The sequence below is a fragment of the Trachymyrmex cornetzi genome, unplaced genomic scaffold, assembly GCF_001594075.2.
Source record: "Trachymyrmex cornetzi isolate Tcor2-1 unplaced genomic scaffold, Tcor1.1 scaffold131, whole genome shotgun sequence".
Taxonomy (NCBI): domain Eukaryota; kingdom Metazoa; phylum Arthropoda; class Insecta; order Hymenoptera; family Formicidae; genus Trachymyrmex; species Trachymyrmex cornetzi.
In genome coordinates, this window is record NW_017295884.1 from 1656110 (window position 1) to 1670857 (window position 14748).

At 33.6% G+C, this 14748-nt stretch overlaps 2 protein-coding genes across 5 annotated transcripts in view; one reads left to right on the forward strand and one right to left on the reverse strand.

Annotated features, from left to right (window-relative positions):
* Positions 1-7708, forward strand: part of LOC108770740 (uncharacterized) — a 310951-nt gene extending 303243 nt beyond the window's left edge. For all 4 annotated transcript variants that reach the window (XM_018522448.1, XM_018522447.1, XM_018522446.1 and 1 more), the window contains 3 exons: positions 1754-2030; positions 5372-5513; positions 6750-7708. In XM_018522448.1, the coding sequence (XP_018377950.1) occupies positions 1754-2030; positions 5372-5513; positions 6750-6951 (621 nt within the window). In that variant the 3' untranslated portion in view covers positions 6952-7708. The remainder of the gene's footprint in view (positions 1-1753; positions 2031-5371; positions 5514-6749) is intronic.
* A 4250-nt stretch (positions 7709-11958) lies between these two features.
* Positions 11959-14748, reverse strand: part of LOC108770737 (Inositol 1,4,5,-trisphosphate receptor) — a 73500-nt gene continuing 70710 nt past the window's right edge. The window contains exons 43-47 of the mRNA XM_018522440.1: positions 13271-13428; positions 13026-13191; positions 12776-12936; positions 12546-12707; positions 11959-12431 (exon numbers count right to left, since the gene is read on the reverse strand). Coding sequence (XP_018377942.1) covers positions 12351-12431; positions 12546-12707; positions 12776-12936; positions 13026-13191; positions 13271-13428 — 728 coding nt within the window. The 3' untranslated portion in view covers positions 11959-12350. The remainder of the gene's footprint in view (positions 12432-12545; positions 12708-12775; positions 12937-13025; positions 13192-13270; positions 13429-14748) is intronic.

Here is a 14748-nt window from a genome sequence, read left to right on the forward strand (position 1 = left end):
GTCTTGACGCCCTCGATGAAGCAGCCGCTTCCACGAGCACTTCCACTTCTTGAATGCGGCGAGATAAAAGCTATCGTTATTACCGCAACTTTTATATCCTCCGCATTGTCACGCGAAAACGTACATTGTAACGGCGATATCGTTAAAATATATCGCTTGCGATACGCAATTTTCTGCGAATGGTTCCTTATACTTATCATATTGTTTCTCTCAGCGAGATAGTTCTTTTTTTTTCTCAGAAAGAAAATTCATTACGTGCTGGACTTTCTTGAAAATTTGAAATATATTTTTACTATTACCGACGAATTAATCATCGTAAAGTGAGTCTCTGTGCGGGAAGATTGTGAATGGATTATTTGCTGAAAATTAATTTAATGTAATATATACTACGTTATTAACGCTCGCATGAAATGTATATCGGTTTCATTAATATGGTTTCAACATTTACCACAATGTTGTGATGTAATTAATATGGATAAAAATTTTTAATTTATTGTGTAGTCATCTGCGTTATTATTTTAGTAAATTTAATATGTGATTGTCACAACGAATGTATGTACCACTGTGAAAACGAAATGAAAAAGTGGCACGCGCTCATGCTTCGGACCACTCTTTGAAATTTATATTTAACTGGAAAAATGTTTAACAGAAAATTGTCAACGCTAAGTAATTTATTCAATGCAAAATGCATTTGCGACCAATCTCGCGCATATACCTCACAACTGATCTGACTTTGACTCTGTCCACATGATGATTATTAATAGACGTATTATCAGATTACACCTGATCGAGTGTAATCGTTAGGGTGAGTCTATAAACGGTAATACGATTTCGATTCGTGGGAGCATCATTTCATATTCAAATGATCGTTATTCCGACACATTGGTGCTATCATGCAAACAACAAGCTAAATCTGTGTAATTTAACAGTATAGGATTAAATCCGAAATCCGCGATTGATAATTAAGCGTATTGCACAATTGTAAATAAGCCAGCGATATCGCTTCTTCCACAATTGCGATTAATATCTTAAATTTATTATATTATTACTATTATCTCTTAGTATATACGATGATTTTCCAGCCCTTTATTACACACGATAGGTCGATACCTGGTTAATTTTCATCACTTTTACAAAAATTACAAAAATTAAATGATTTTTACGTACCTGTTATTAACATCTTTAGAAAGTAGTATCTTTAGAAAATGCAAGATTGTATATTTAAAAAATCGAGGGGGTAATCACTAATTATAATCGTGGGTCCCCGAAATCATCATAAAGTCATATAAAATTCCTATGTATAATCCGATAATTACATATACAATCACGAGAAATCATTGTGTAATATTAGATAAAATCGTTTATGTTACCAAAGGACTTCATATGTAGTGAAGAAAATTATTTGTAATGAGATAAAATTGCATGAAATCAAATAAAATCAGATAATCTGTGGAATAATATTTTAGCTAGTGGTTTATACTCTCTCTTAAAAAATTGTATATAAGTGTTATAACTATTACTTGGTGTTTCTAGTATTAAAAAAAAAAAAAAAAGAAACGATCCAATCATGTATACCAAGGGTTATGTGTACCGTATTTTATCTCGGTTTTTTTTATCGATATTATTTTCAATTTCTCAACCAAGGGTTATTTTAGTCCACGCTTTTTTTATTCTGTCTAAATTGCTCACCATTTTCCACATCGTATCTCTCGGCCCTCATTTCATCCGTCTAACGGGATCTATTATCGCGCAGGATTGGCTTCCGGTAGGCATTCGTAGCTGGACTCCGGTCTACATCGAGTGGTCGAGGTCGTCGAGAGCGGGCCTCAATTTCCACGCGGCCTACAAGTTTATCAATGACACTTACTGCGGTGATCACACAACGGCCGAGCCGGAAGGCGAGGTCAATGGCGGTGATCTGGCGAGCGCCGGGCTCAAGCTGAATCAGTATTACCAGCAGAAGTGTACCTGGATCCTGGATTCACCGATCGACCGGCAACTCGTCATCGAAGTCAAGTCCACTCAGAGCCGTGAGTAGACCTTGTGTCTATATCTTCTCACTCGCAGAAGTTATTCCAATAAAACTTTGGTACTTACACAATATTTCCACAATATCTTAAATATATTTAAATAAATTTAAAAGAATATATTTAAATATCATAAATATATTTAAAATATTATTCATGTGAACCCTTGACTCTAGATCGAAGCTCTAATCTGATAAGGTATATTTATTTACTTTACACAATTTTTTTGCATAATTTTGTGTAAGAATATTTGATTTAATTAGGCATAATAATTACGTGTGCTAACATTTTTTTACTTCAAATCAAAGAAATGTAAGTTATTCTTGGAATTCGTTAGCTCGCAGTTTTATATCTTGAAAGAAGAGCTGCGAGCAGTTTAATAGCACGAAAATGATTTATCTAAGAGTACCTATCTACGTCTCTCTAGAGAACATTCGAGCGATTTATCTTCGAGCGGCATTAAAAGAAAACAAAAAGCAACTGCGTTCCGAAGCGGCGTATCTTTCATAGATCTTGAACATTAAGAATCGTTACTATAACGCAATTAATTTTTTATTGTAACGAACCTGTTGATATTCTTGTTAAAATTGTTTCGACTTAACAGCGTCACTTGTTATACATATTTTACAAGTGATTACATTCCGAAACTGTAACTATAGATATATTTAAATCTTTTATTATTTTGAAAGTCAATCATCGTATTAATCCTCTTTTTATCGACAAGGTCCCTTCAGAGGATTCAAAAATATTAAAAGAAACCAATGTTCAAGCTAAGATAGTGTCGCTTCGATATTTTATTGCCGTGAGATTATTATATTGAGGCAACATTCTTTTCAAGTTGTTGTTATCCTTAACGACGTTCCCCCCGCTATTGCCTTCAGCTCTTATCTCGATAAGCACAAAATTCTAGTCTGCGTCTCGCAGTAGAATTCTATTCTCAAGAATTCTATCCGCAAAATTCTATTTCGACCCCAGTCGCGGAGCTCGAGAGAAAACAGAGATAGATCATCCTACACACGACGCGCCTCGTCTCTGGCGACGACACGGCGAAATCTTCTCTCGATTGCTTTTCTTCCGAGACCGCCGGAATTTCTATCCGCGCCATTGGCTCCGCCGCCGCCGTCGCTGCCGCCGTCGCCGTGGCGAACGAAAGGGGTGAAAGTTGAGGAAGAATAAGTCGGAGGGTGAGAGAACGTCGCGGCCGACCGAAGAGACAGAGGAGCGTGGGCGCGGAACGAATGGCAGTGGGTCGCGAGATTAAAGAGACCATCAGATTTACCACGACAACGGAAACTAAAGCTTTACCGTGTAGAAACCCTCCCCCCCCTCTCTCTCTCTCTCATCCTTATTTTTTGCATCATTCTCTCTCTTTTTCTCCCTTTTCCACCTTCGTCGCCTTTCCGCCTTTCCCATTTCTGCGGTACGTAAATCGTCATCTTACGAGAACGACAAAGGCGACTATCTATCGCTTATATTCGTGCCTAGGAATATTACGATTGTTCCTCTCGGATGAAATGCTGCATGAAAAATATTGTTCTCTGTGATGTAAGAATAGCTGCATTCATGGCTGAATTTACTTTTATTTCTGCGACTGTACGACGCCATCATCCCCTCCGAAACTGATCACTCAATGGTATCGATTTTTTACTGCGCGATATTATTATTCGATATGATGATTTCAAACGTTTTATTTATTTATTTCAATAGTATTCTTGCTCTATTTCAATTTTTCCTGTTTTCTCTTAAAACGCTTGTATACGGCGATCGATCGATGCAACGGGATGTATGTATACATACATGATAGCACAATGAATTGTGATCTGTATGTTCGTACAGGGAAATATCATTTATTGGATGCGGAGAATATCCTGTGCAATGTTTCAAGAAAATGGGGTTTTATTGGTTCAATATATATGAATGATGGAATATTGAACTCGAACAAGAAGCTTTGATTTATGCGGATAGATTACGCGGATGAAATTCGATTGAAAAAAAGAAAAATTTCCATTCCATATGCTCCGTCTTCTTATGTCAACATCTTGGATACAATTACGGCGCGCGCATTTATTCACTAAAGGAGCGTAGCAATAAGTAACGAATGAATTATTGAATGAATTAATGAGGCTTCGTGCATTTCTATGAAACCATTCCCGTTTTATGATTTTATGAACCGCCGCGAATCGAATTACTTCGGTGACGAGACATTCCATCCGCAACTTCACCATAGAAACGTCGTTGTCTTCCCGTTTCTTTCATCTTCTCATTTCTGCTTTCACTCCATAGCTTTTTCATTTTCTTTCTCCTCGCCATCTTACGGAACATTATAAGTAGAGTTGGAATCGTAACCAAAGCCCGGCAAACGCCGGCACCGGAAATGGTTTTAATATACCTCCCAAGCCGCGATATCACCGTGGCTGCCACCGTACTTCTTTCTTTCTGTATTCTCTCCTCCTAGTTACACTTTTTACGAAATTTCATCTTCGAATGGTGCAGTTTCTGGCTATGAAAGGTTTGCCATAGCTTTTCATATAGACAACAAGAATCCTCACAATAAACAAAACTATTAACCCTCTCATGCATGCATATTGCTCTCTGTGGAAAAAAAATTCTTGTATAGAAAATATATGAGAAAGAAATAATATTTACTCGCACAATTGTTACGAATTATTAATATGCGTATAAATAGCGAGATTAATTATCGAAAATTACTTTAAAATAACTCAATCTAATCCAAAAAATATAAATTCGAGGAAGGTATTTAATCTGATACAAATTAATTTAGAACAGAGATTCTTCTTCGGTGAGTAGTTAGAGATTAAATTATGACACGTCTCGTAATGCTCTTTCTACTTATACACCGCATAAGGACTTGTAATATCCGTAATATCTATGATTTATTTGTATATATTACGATATATTCACAAACACACATTCACGTTATGCCCGTACTTGGCGCTAAAGACTAAAAGACACCGTGTCTCTTTACTCGAGCCATCGAGTTGACTGGAGGCACGATGATGATATCTAAAAAACGGTTAACTCGATTTCACCAATGTAAGATTAACTTTAATTTTAGTTTAACTTATTATTTTTTTTAATTCTTAAAACTAGAAAAAGATAAAGGATAAATTGAACCAAGATTAAAATTAATCTTATATTGAGGCTAATAAGTGAACGAAATTTTTAATAGACTCGATCGATTGCTTGGGTTCCTATTATATAATAAAAGTATTTATTTTTTTTACAATAAATATTACAAAAGATATTTGAACTTTTATATAAAAATAGGATAATATCGTGGTTTGCGACGCTGTCCGCTTTATACAACGTTTCTTCTATTTTAGGGCCCTGCACGGCGTGGAACCTGACGATACACGAGTACAGGAAGAACGGCGACCCCGCCGGAAATAGATTGCACACGTTCTGCTCGAGAGACACGCACAAGAATTTCACCATGCCGTGGAAGATGAATACCGTAGTGGTTAGGTGAGTTTCTTACCCTGATGGTCGCTTTCGCCGATTAACCTGACGAAAGTTCTGCCGTGATCTTGTCTATTAGGTACGTTTAACGACAGTTCCGCGACAGTTTCGACGAAGGAGATTATGACTCGGTTGGCTGAAATATAACAGCGTTTTACTGGTGTACGCGATCGAATTCATGCTCCGTATGTACTACATAAAACCACGGTGGATTGATGCTCGCGTGATCCGTTACTGTCGTCTCGCACGAAGAAATTATCCACTGATTAACAATCGGCCATCATTCATCTCGCCTTACGGCAATCTTAATCGCGGCACATTACTTCCTTTATTCCATAATCTGCGTGATATGAAGTAAAATATGCTTAACAGCAGCTTCTTTATGAGTACTTTCTCAATGACTCTGGCAGTAATCAATTGGCATTTGAATAGAAAAATTATAGTCATTTTTATCATTTGGTATAAATATATTTTAATTGTACTAAATAAATAAATTAAGTTCGAATTATACATGTGATATATTAATTCGCTCAATAAGATCTTGAGTTGCCTCCAAAAGGCTTTTATTACTCCTTATTTATTGTTTTTATCACTTTTATTAGTACTGCAAGGTATAATAGTTCTATTTGGAATAAATCTGAGAAATTAGAAGAGAAAAATACAAGGAGTATCGCTATCTATACCAAAACCTAATGTCAAATTGCTTTTAAATACACATTGATTTACATTGTCTATAAAATTATATTATCATCTACATGAAATTATAACTATTGAATATATATTAACTAACAAAATTAATTATTGAATTGAAAATTAATTACTTTGAAACAACTCTAAGACAAAATAAATAATAATTCAAGAAAAGTATTTGAAGTTTGACACAAATTTAAAAAGTTTAGTTTTGTAAGCAGTATTATTGCTAATGTAAAAATTTCACCTCACCTGAGGTGTGCAGTTCTCTATACTTTTATATAATTCATTTTACTCATACTTCAATAAAATTATTATTATCATCATCCTTATATAATCGTCAGTCATCATCTTCAACTTTTAATATATCAAATTACATTTACAGAAAAGATATTTTGAAATATACAAAAATCATAGCCAACGTCTTCACATTGAAAAATATAAGCAGTTTCAAATAAATCATGTAATGTTAAAAAAAGAACAAAGCTTTGAGCTTATGAATGAGAGATGTTATCAGCGCATAGGGGTAAAATTTGATTTGCTTATTTTCAGACTGCAGGCCCTTGGGAGGACAGCCCCGCAGTATACGATGAGATGGCGAAGTCAGACAGTGATCGCCAACACTCGCAAAAGCGGACCATCGCCAGCCCCGAACTGGCACGTGCGCTCCTCGAGTAAGGCTGAGCCGCGGGGAACGGCCCACGTCCTCGTCCTCGTGTTCGCGATCTTACTCGCGCGCCCGTTCAACTGTTGAGACTGTTAAGCTCGAGGAAGCTCGCGTTAATGCACACACTGTTCCTGTTAATCGAAAACCGCGAAGCCCACGTTATTATCTCACGTGTACATAAACGGTAAGGACTCACGCCGGTCCTCGTTTTACGGTCGCTCGATGTGAGATGTTTTAAGAAGATGGCACATTCCGGCACTCTCCCTCGATCGGCAGTCGAGATTTTGCGGGCTGGCTCGTTAATCCCCCGCTGCATAATTATCACGAGAGAAATATTTTAGGATGCGAGAAAGGACGCGTCGCGCGATGCAGGGGATAAATACCCTGAGGAAATTTTAACTGATCTCTGTTATATTTTTCTCTACAATATATGATCTAATCTTATTCGCGCGGTGCGAATGGAGAGCTAACGAGCCAGAGTTTACCGTTCTCTGATCGAATCGTATGCATATATATACATATTATACACACACGCGCGCGCGCGCGCACACACACACACACACACACACACACACACACACACACACATACATACACACATATACATGTACGTCGGAATTAAAGAGAGTGATCAGCACGTCTAATAAGCGATTAGCTCGCACAACCGACTGTCATTTGATCTAAAGAAACAGATCTGTGAAGTCTTTAGATTATCCACTTCTTATCCGATTAATTTGAAACTTTTTATATTCTCTATGCAAATAAATAATGAAAGTTGTTTCAAGATTTTTCATTGCTCTACTCCTCACATTTCGTCGTTATTTTATTACAATACAACAACATATTACCCTCAATTTTATCCTTTAATATATATTCTATATTTCATGTATATATTTTCTAATATGTATTTCTTTAATTTATATTCTTTATTATATAAAGCATTATTTTTTAATATTTTATTTTAGAATTTAGACATCTAATTTTTCAAAATGTTTTTTATAAACTAACTGTTGAATTTTTATTAAAACTACAGAATTCTATTAAAAAATCGTGATTTCTCCGATTCGTGAAAATATCGCGTATTATTTTCTATTATATTTTCACGATTTTCACAGATTTTTTAACTTTTATTTGAAAAATATTATTAACGCCAGTGTCCTGGCATGTGTATATATTATACATATATAAAGCAGATTAACATACAAGAACGCGATGCACGGATTTGAAGTAGCGAGAATCACACGAGTCACCTCTCTCACGCGAATGCCAAATTACACGTGTAAGAGATTATACAACCAACGGTATATAGCGACATGTGTACATAGATAGCGGCGTTGATAGAATTTGTACAGAACACAATTAATTGTCTACCCTAAGTCTACGGATTATTGTAAAGTAACAATAAGATAAATAATCTTACGCGGCTCCGAAACGAAGGAAGAGAGAATGTATTTTAACGAACGAGCTTCGCGTGCCCGAAGGCACTTCGCGATTTATTGTTATACGTTTTGTCAGCCGAACGGGATGCCTTTATCTTGACGAAGTTATTGATTCATATTATCTTTCTCCCTCTCGAAAGTGAGAGAAATAGAGAGATCTACAATTGAAAACTGACATCAAACATCCATTCTCCAAGTGTTTCACGATAGGGCGCGCCGATTCACTGGCAAACTCATGATTGATTATTATACTGGAGTAAAAAAGGAAATGAAAAATAAATGCTAGGTCGTAAATATTTAATGTACGCAATTCACCAAAATGCCAGCCAGTAAAACCAGATCGCAGATCGCGTACTTGGGTTGTACAATAGTGCGAGAATATTTCTACGATTTTCCATTGATTTTATAATAAATCCACGAAAGATCGTTTTACATTTAACTAAGTATAATGTAATATAACGTGTTGGCCTAAGTATAAGAATACTAGTCATTCTTTGCATTTTCTCTGAAAGGATCTTTTTATCATAAATGCAATTATGCAATGCAAAGAAATTTGTATTATATTTTATTGCGTATTATTCTTGATAAATTCTTTTTATGTACATGCACACGATCTCGTTTTGAAAAAAAAACATATATATATATATATAGTATAGTTAGCTCGCGAGCTAAACACTTTCCATCATCTCGTTGAGCAAGACAGATAGAAAAAAAAACAGACACTAGACAGTTAGTTACTGCTGATAGAGCATCTCTTCTTTTTCGCATCGTTTCAACGAGAGAGAAAAGTGTTTAGCTCGCGAGTTTTTGAACAATCCTTATATATAATATCGAATTTTTTCTGTCTTTTTAATATCAAAGTTATGTTTTAAATTCCCAGAAAGTAGTTCATTAATATATTAATTTGTATGAATTTTTGTTATTATAACTTTTGATACATTTGATTGATACATTATAATTCATATCAGGAGTTTTGTCTGAGAATGTTTACTGCTCTTCTAACAAACCGAATTACCTTTATATACCGTTCCTAAACGAATTGAATTCATGTTTAGCAATATAACACAGAAAAAGGCACTCGATCATATTGTGATTATGTTAAAATTTATAAGATAAGCATAACCACGTTGAAGAAACCTCGTCAAAACAGATATGAAAGTCCGTACCTACTTAACTATCACAGAACCGACTAACGTTGAATGAGAACAAAATCCAAAGCACAGCAATACACAATAAATATATAAAAAGCGTAGAGGTGAGAAAAATTAATTTCTCAAACGGAAGTACGATAAATGCCACACGTCTTTGTGTTCATGCAATATTCTCACATTTGTAGAAATTGTGTTCACTGCGCATTTATACAATAGCTGGCTTTTCGTCTGAAAAGCATACCGATTTTACACAAACATGCGACCTACGAAAGAAAAATACGTGTTACATGTACATGTATTAGCCGCGTATATAAAAATATATATATAAGTCACAATAAATAGTCAATTGTTTCATATAAAGTCTAAATAAAGTAAAATGAAACACTAATTGTCCTTCTGTTTAGTTTCAGGCTAGTTTTCATAGTGAGAAATTCTTTTAGATTATATGCTCAATTTTAAAAATTACAAAAAATAAAAAAGGTGACATATTGAATAGCAAAGCAAGACAGACAGATGGATAAAAATTGCAGTTGCTTTCAGTGCCGCATTAGTGGAAAAGGTAATTACACTTTAATAATTACAATTACAGTCTAATTATATGAATATTTGATTCAGTAAAAATATGTAAGCATATTTTTTTTAATTAATGTGCAATATTCTACATTATATACTATGTCTGGTTTTATTACGGATTCATTACGTATCAATAACGTACAGCAATATCAAATGCATTTTTACGTTAATGAAGTATTTAAGTAATATATATATATATATATATATTTATATGCAGTAATCGTAGTTTTGTCAATTGCTTGAAACAATTCTATTAGAAAGAAAACTAAAAAAATTCGAATTCGCAGTTAATTAAATTAACACATATGTATCATTAAGTCTCTTATATACACAAAATCTTTTTATAAAATATATTTAAATGTTATATTTGTCATTTGCTCGTTTTTAATCTCACATGAAACTGATTACGAGAAAGCACAAGATATAGCATCATCAAATTAAACTAAGTATTATAATTAAAATCTCATTCTCATTTTTTTTAAATATTAAAATCTACAATACACTCAAAATATATTACTGTATAAAACTTATTATATATCAAGTATGTATGCGTGCTCACGCGATACTCTGTTTTTATCACAAAAAAAACACGATTATCACGAATATTTTCTATATTATTAATATATTAATTTGTGAGAAGATTTAATATGAAAAACTATGATATTATGAATATGAGAATATCGCACACATAATAAATATAGCTTCATTAAAAAAGAACATAATTTATTCACATGTAAATATGAACGTAATCTACATACATAATGTGTGTAGCTACATATGTGTATATATTATATAGTAAAAATGTACGAGACAAACATTAAAAGTAATATATTTTAATAGATATTATTTAAAGATTTTAACAAGTATAGTCTGACGTAAAAGAAAGAGAAAAATATGATATCTAATAAAATATATACAATTTTTTTTTTGCGTTAAATTTGATATTACATTAAAAACAAATAAAACGTATATATTATTATATATTCACATATAGACACAAAAATCTCAAGTATTATTTTGAAAAGGAGTTAAATTTTAACTCCGTAATAACAGCGCTGTAGCATACAATGTTCAATTAATGCATCTATACCATAATATAGTAACACAACTTGATTAAAATTTATAATATATCAACTATCGCGTACGCGCGCGTTTATACATTAACAATCAATAGCCGGACAATATTTTAAAACTCGTCCACCAAAATCTAAAAATTCAAAAGATTTTTCCTATACATATTAGATAGAGTCCATTGATCCCTATTAATTACCATGTTTTCGTTAATTATGTTGATAATATCCTGATTATAATCACCTTCGTGAACAACTGAACCAACAATCTGATATCCCAAATGCAAACTTTAATCTTTCAATTATGCATATATCTTCTAACCGCGTATTTATATATCTCCATTAACAATTTAACAATCTAAATATTGCAGAATACAAATTTCAACGATTTTTATGAAATTAAAATTTGAGCGTTTTATTTATTATTACGAAATAAGATATGTACTTTCACTAAATATATTTTTTAACTAATTCCATGTGTTTTATCACATCTGTACACAAAGTAAGAAAATAATTATTAGTATAATCGTAAAGAACGTGATTCTAACAAAAAAGGAATTATTCTGAACTAAAAGAAAAATCTAACTATATATAATTAAACATATAATACAGAAAATCTGTACAATTTCAGAAATATATTTATAGTTTTTAAAACTCTTTATTACCTATCAAAAGAAAATTCGCATAACACAACCATGGCTTGAATAATGCAAAATATAAAATTTATAATTGTAAAGACAGTACTATAATCTACATTTAATATATCCATTTGGATATATATAAATATTAAAATAACAAAGACTAAAACGTAATATAGTGATCACATAAAAACAAAAATATTCTAAAAGTCATTAGAATATTACCTTACAATGTTTTAGTAATAGAAGTTTTAAGTAATTTATCTGTTCTAATATATCAATGGATACGGTTAATTTCTCTATATATGCATAACAATATTCACACATCGATAGACAATGCAATTTACGGTATTCGAGTTCCTTAATGACTGACCGATAAATTGGACCAAGAGACTTTACAGTAAAAGGATTATCTTAATGCCCTAAGCGTATTTTACTTTCATTAAAATTAGGAACAAAACCGTAAAAATGCCTCAGGTTACCCACTTGGTATGTTCTCATATTTTTAAATGCCAGATAAGAACACACGAATATCTTTACGTATGTACTGTCTTGGAGTATCAAACTGAGATTCGTCCAGAATAAAAAGAAAACTATAAAACATATGTATTAAATTTACGTGGGTATATTATGCAATATTGCAGAAGCAGAATTCAGAAGGCCTAGCCGTTGCTTCTGCTTTCGTTGCTCCGTCATCTATTAGGAAGAAAGAAAATTATATGATTTATATTTAATATCATATTTGATTGCTCAATCTTTTGGATATTTTCGTTAGTCTTCAAAATAATTTGAAGAATTAGTGATTATTACCTGATCACGAAGCTCCGTAAGTTGTTGGGACAGACATCTAACTAACATCTGTGTAGATTCTAATTGTGACTGCAGACTCCTTAATTCCACTTGTTCTCCTTCACCTTCGTCCGCCGCTAATGACTTGGCTCGCAATCTCGGGAACCATTCCAGATTCCGATCCTGTGAAAGTACATAGAGCTTAAAGGTACAAGCATCGCCCAAGTTTTTCAAGCTCTATGAACTATTACCTTAACCATTGCGTAAACGTACGACTCCGGACCCGTGAATTCTGTCGGGTCCTTTACTTTCACCAAGACAATGAAATAGAGATAATGCCACATATTATGTTCGTGTTTTATATGTTCCTCAAAGGAAACTGTTTTGTTATCGAAAGCTGATCTGTTCAAGCCTATATAACAAAAAAATAATTCAATATAAGATCGTAAAATATATTATATCTTATAATATGTGAAAGTTATAAAATCAATAAATAATTACCACAAATAAAACAAGTATTTTTCAAAATTAATTCTTTCTGTTGTTTCTCCGATCTAAGATCCGCAAATGTATCAATAATCACACCAAAGATGAGATTCAGAACAATAATTATCACAATGAAGAAGAATAGTAAATCATATACAACTCTTGCAACAAACAAAGGTTCCTGGAATATAACACAAATTTTTATGAGGCAAATCTACCATTATTGACACTTCTCGTGTCATGAATATCTTTGTACTTACAACGCTGGAAGGTGCTCGCAGAATATCTCCTATTCCACCACCATTCCTCAATCCTTGATTTAACGTGGTAACGATGCACATGACGAGTGAGTCACATGTTCGTTCTTTTAACTCTCCGCCAACATTAACTATTTCGGGTTTATTCTCTCGTACATCTGCTAAATTATTAATTTATTTCAAAACATTTTCACATCAAATAAAAAAATGGTAAATATCTAGATCAGAGGACCTCCCCCAATGACCTTGACCTTGACATATGTTGTCAAGGTCATGACCCTGAATGACCTTCAACAAGTTTTAGCCGTCGCTCGTTATTCGATAAAAAGTTATGAACAAAAAAAGTTCAGTTATATAACACGAAAATTCCCTGCTTTAAAATATGTTTGATAGTCGTGCACTGTAGAGGACGTCTCCCAATGACCTTGACCTTGACATATGTTGTCAAGGTCATGACCCTGAGTAACCTTCAACAAGTTTTAGTATTTAAATTTTAAAATAAAGAGTACTCACAGTACACACATCTGAATTAAGAATTTTAATCAATATTTACATTATCTAGTGGATATACTGCACACATGATATCAAAAGAATTTATCAATTCGCTTTAGGGGCGCACGACTCTCACCTTCAACTCTCACACGTGCGCCCCTTTGTAGGAGGGAAGTGGGGGTGAGAGTTAAAGATGAAAGCCATCTAAAATTTGTTGGAGATCTTTCAGGGTCATGACCTTGATGACATATGTTAAAGTCGCAATCGTCGGCACGGCATCCCCTACAGTGAATGACTATCAAACATATTTTAAAGCAGGGAATTCTCGTATTATATAGCTGAACTTTTTTTGTTCATAACTTTCTAAAGAACGACGGCTAAAACTTGTTGAAGGTCACTCAGGATCATGATTTTGACAACATATGTCAAGGTGAAGGTCATTGTGGGGGTCCCCTGATCTAGATATTTACCAAAAAAATTATATTATATAAAGATGAAAGCCATCTAAAATTTGTTGGAGATCTTTCAGGGTCATGACCTTGATGACATATGTTAAAGTCGCAATCGTCGGCACGGCATCCCCTACAGTGAATGACTATCAAACATATTTTAAAGCAGGGAATTCTCGAAGAGTTAAAGATGAAAGCCACCTAAAATTTGTTGGAGATCTTTCAGGGTCATGACCTTGATGACATATGTTAAAGTCGCAGTCGTCGGCACGGCATCCCCTACAGTGAATGACTATCAAACATATTTTAAAGCAGGGAATTCTCGTATTATATAGCTGAACTTTTTTTGTTCATAACTTTCTAAAGAGCGACGGTTAAAACTTGTTGAAGGTCACTCAGGATCATGATTTTGACAACATATATCAAGGTGAAGGTCATTGTGGGGGTCCCCTGATCTAGATATTTACCAAAAAAATTATATTATATTATTGCAATATACAGGGTATCCCATTTTAAATAACGGATAGGAATATCTCGGAT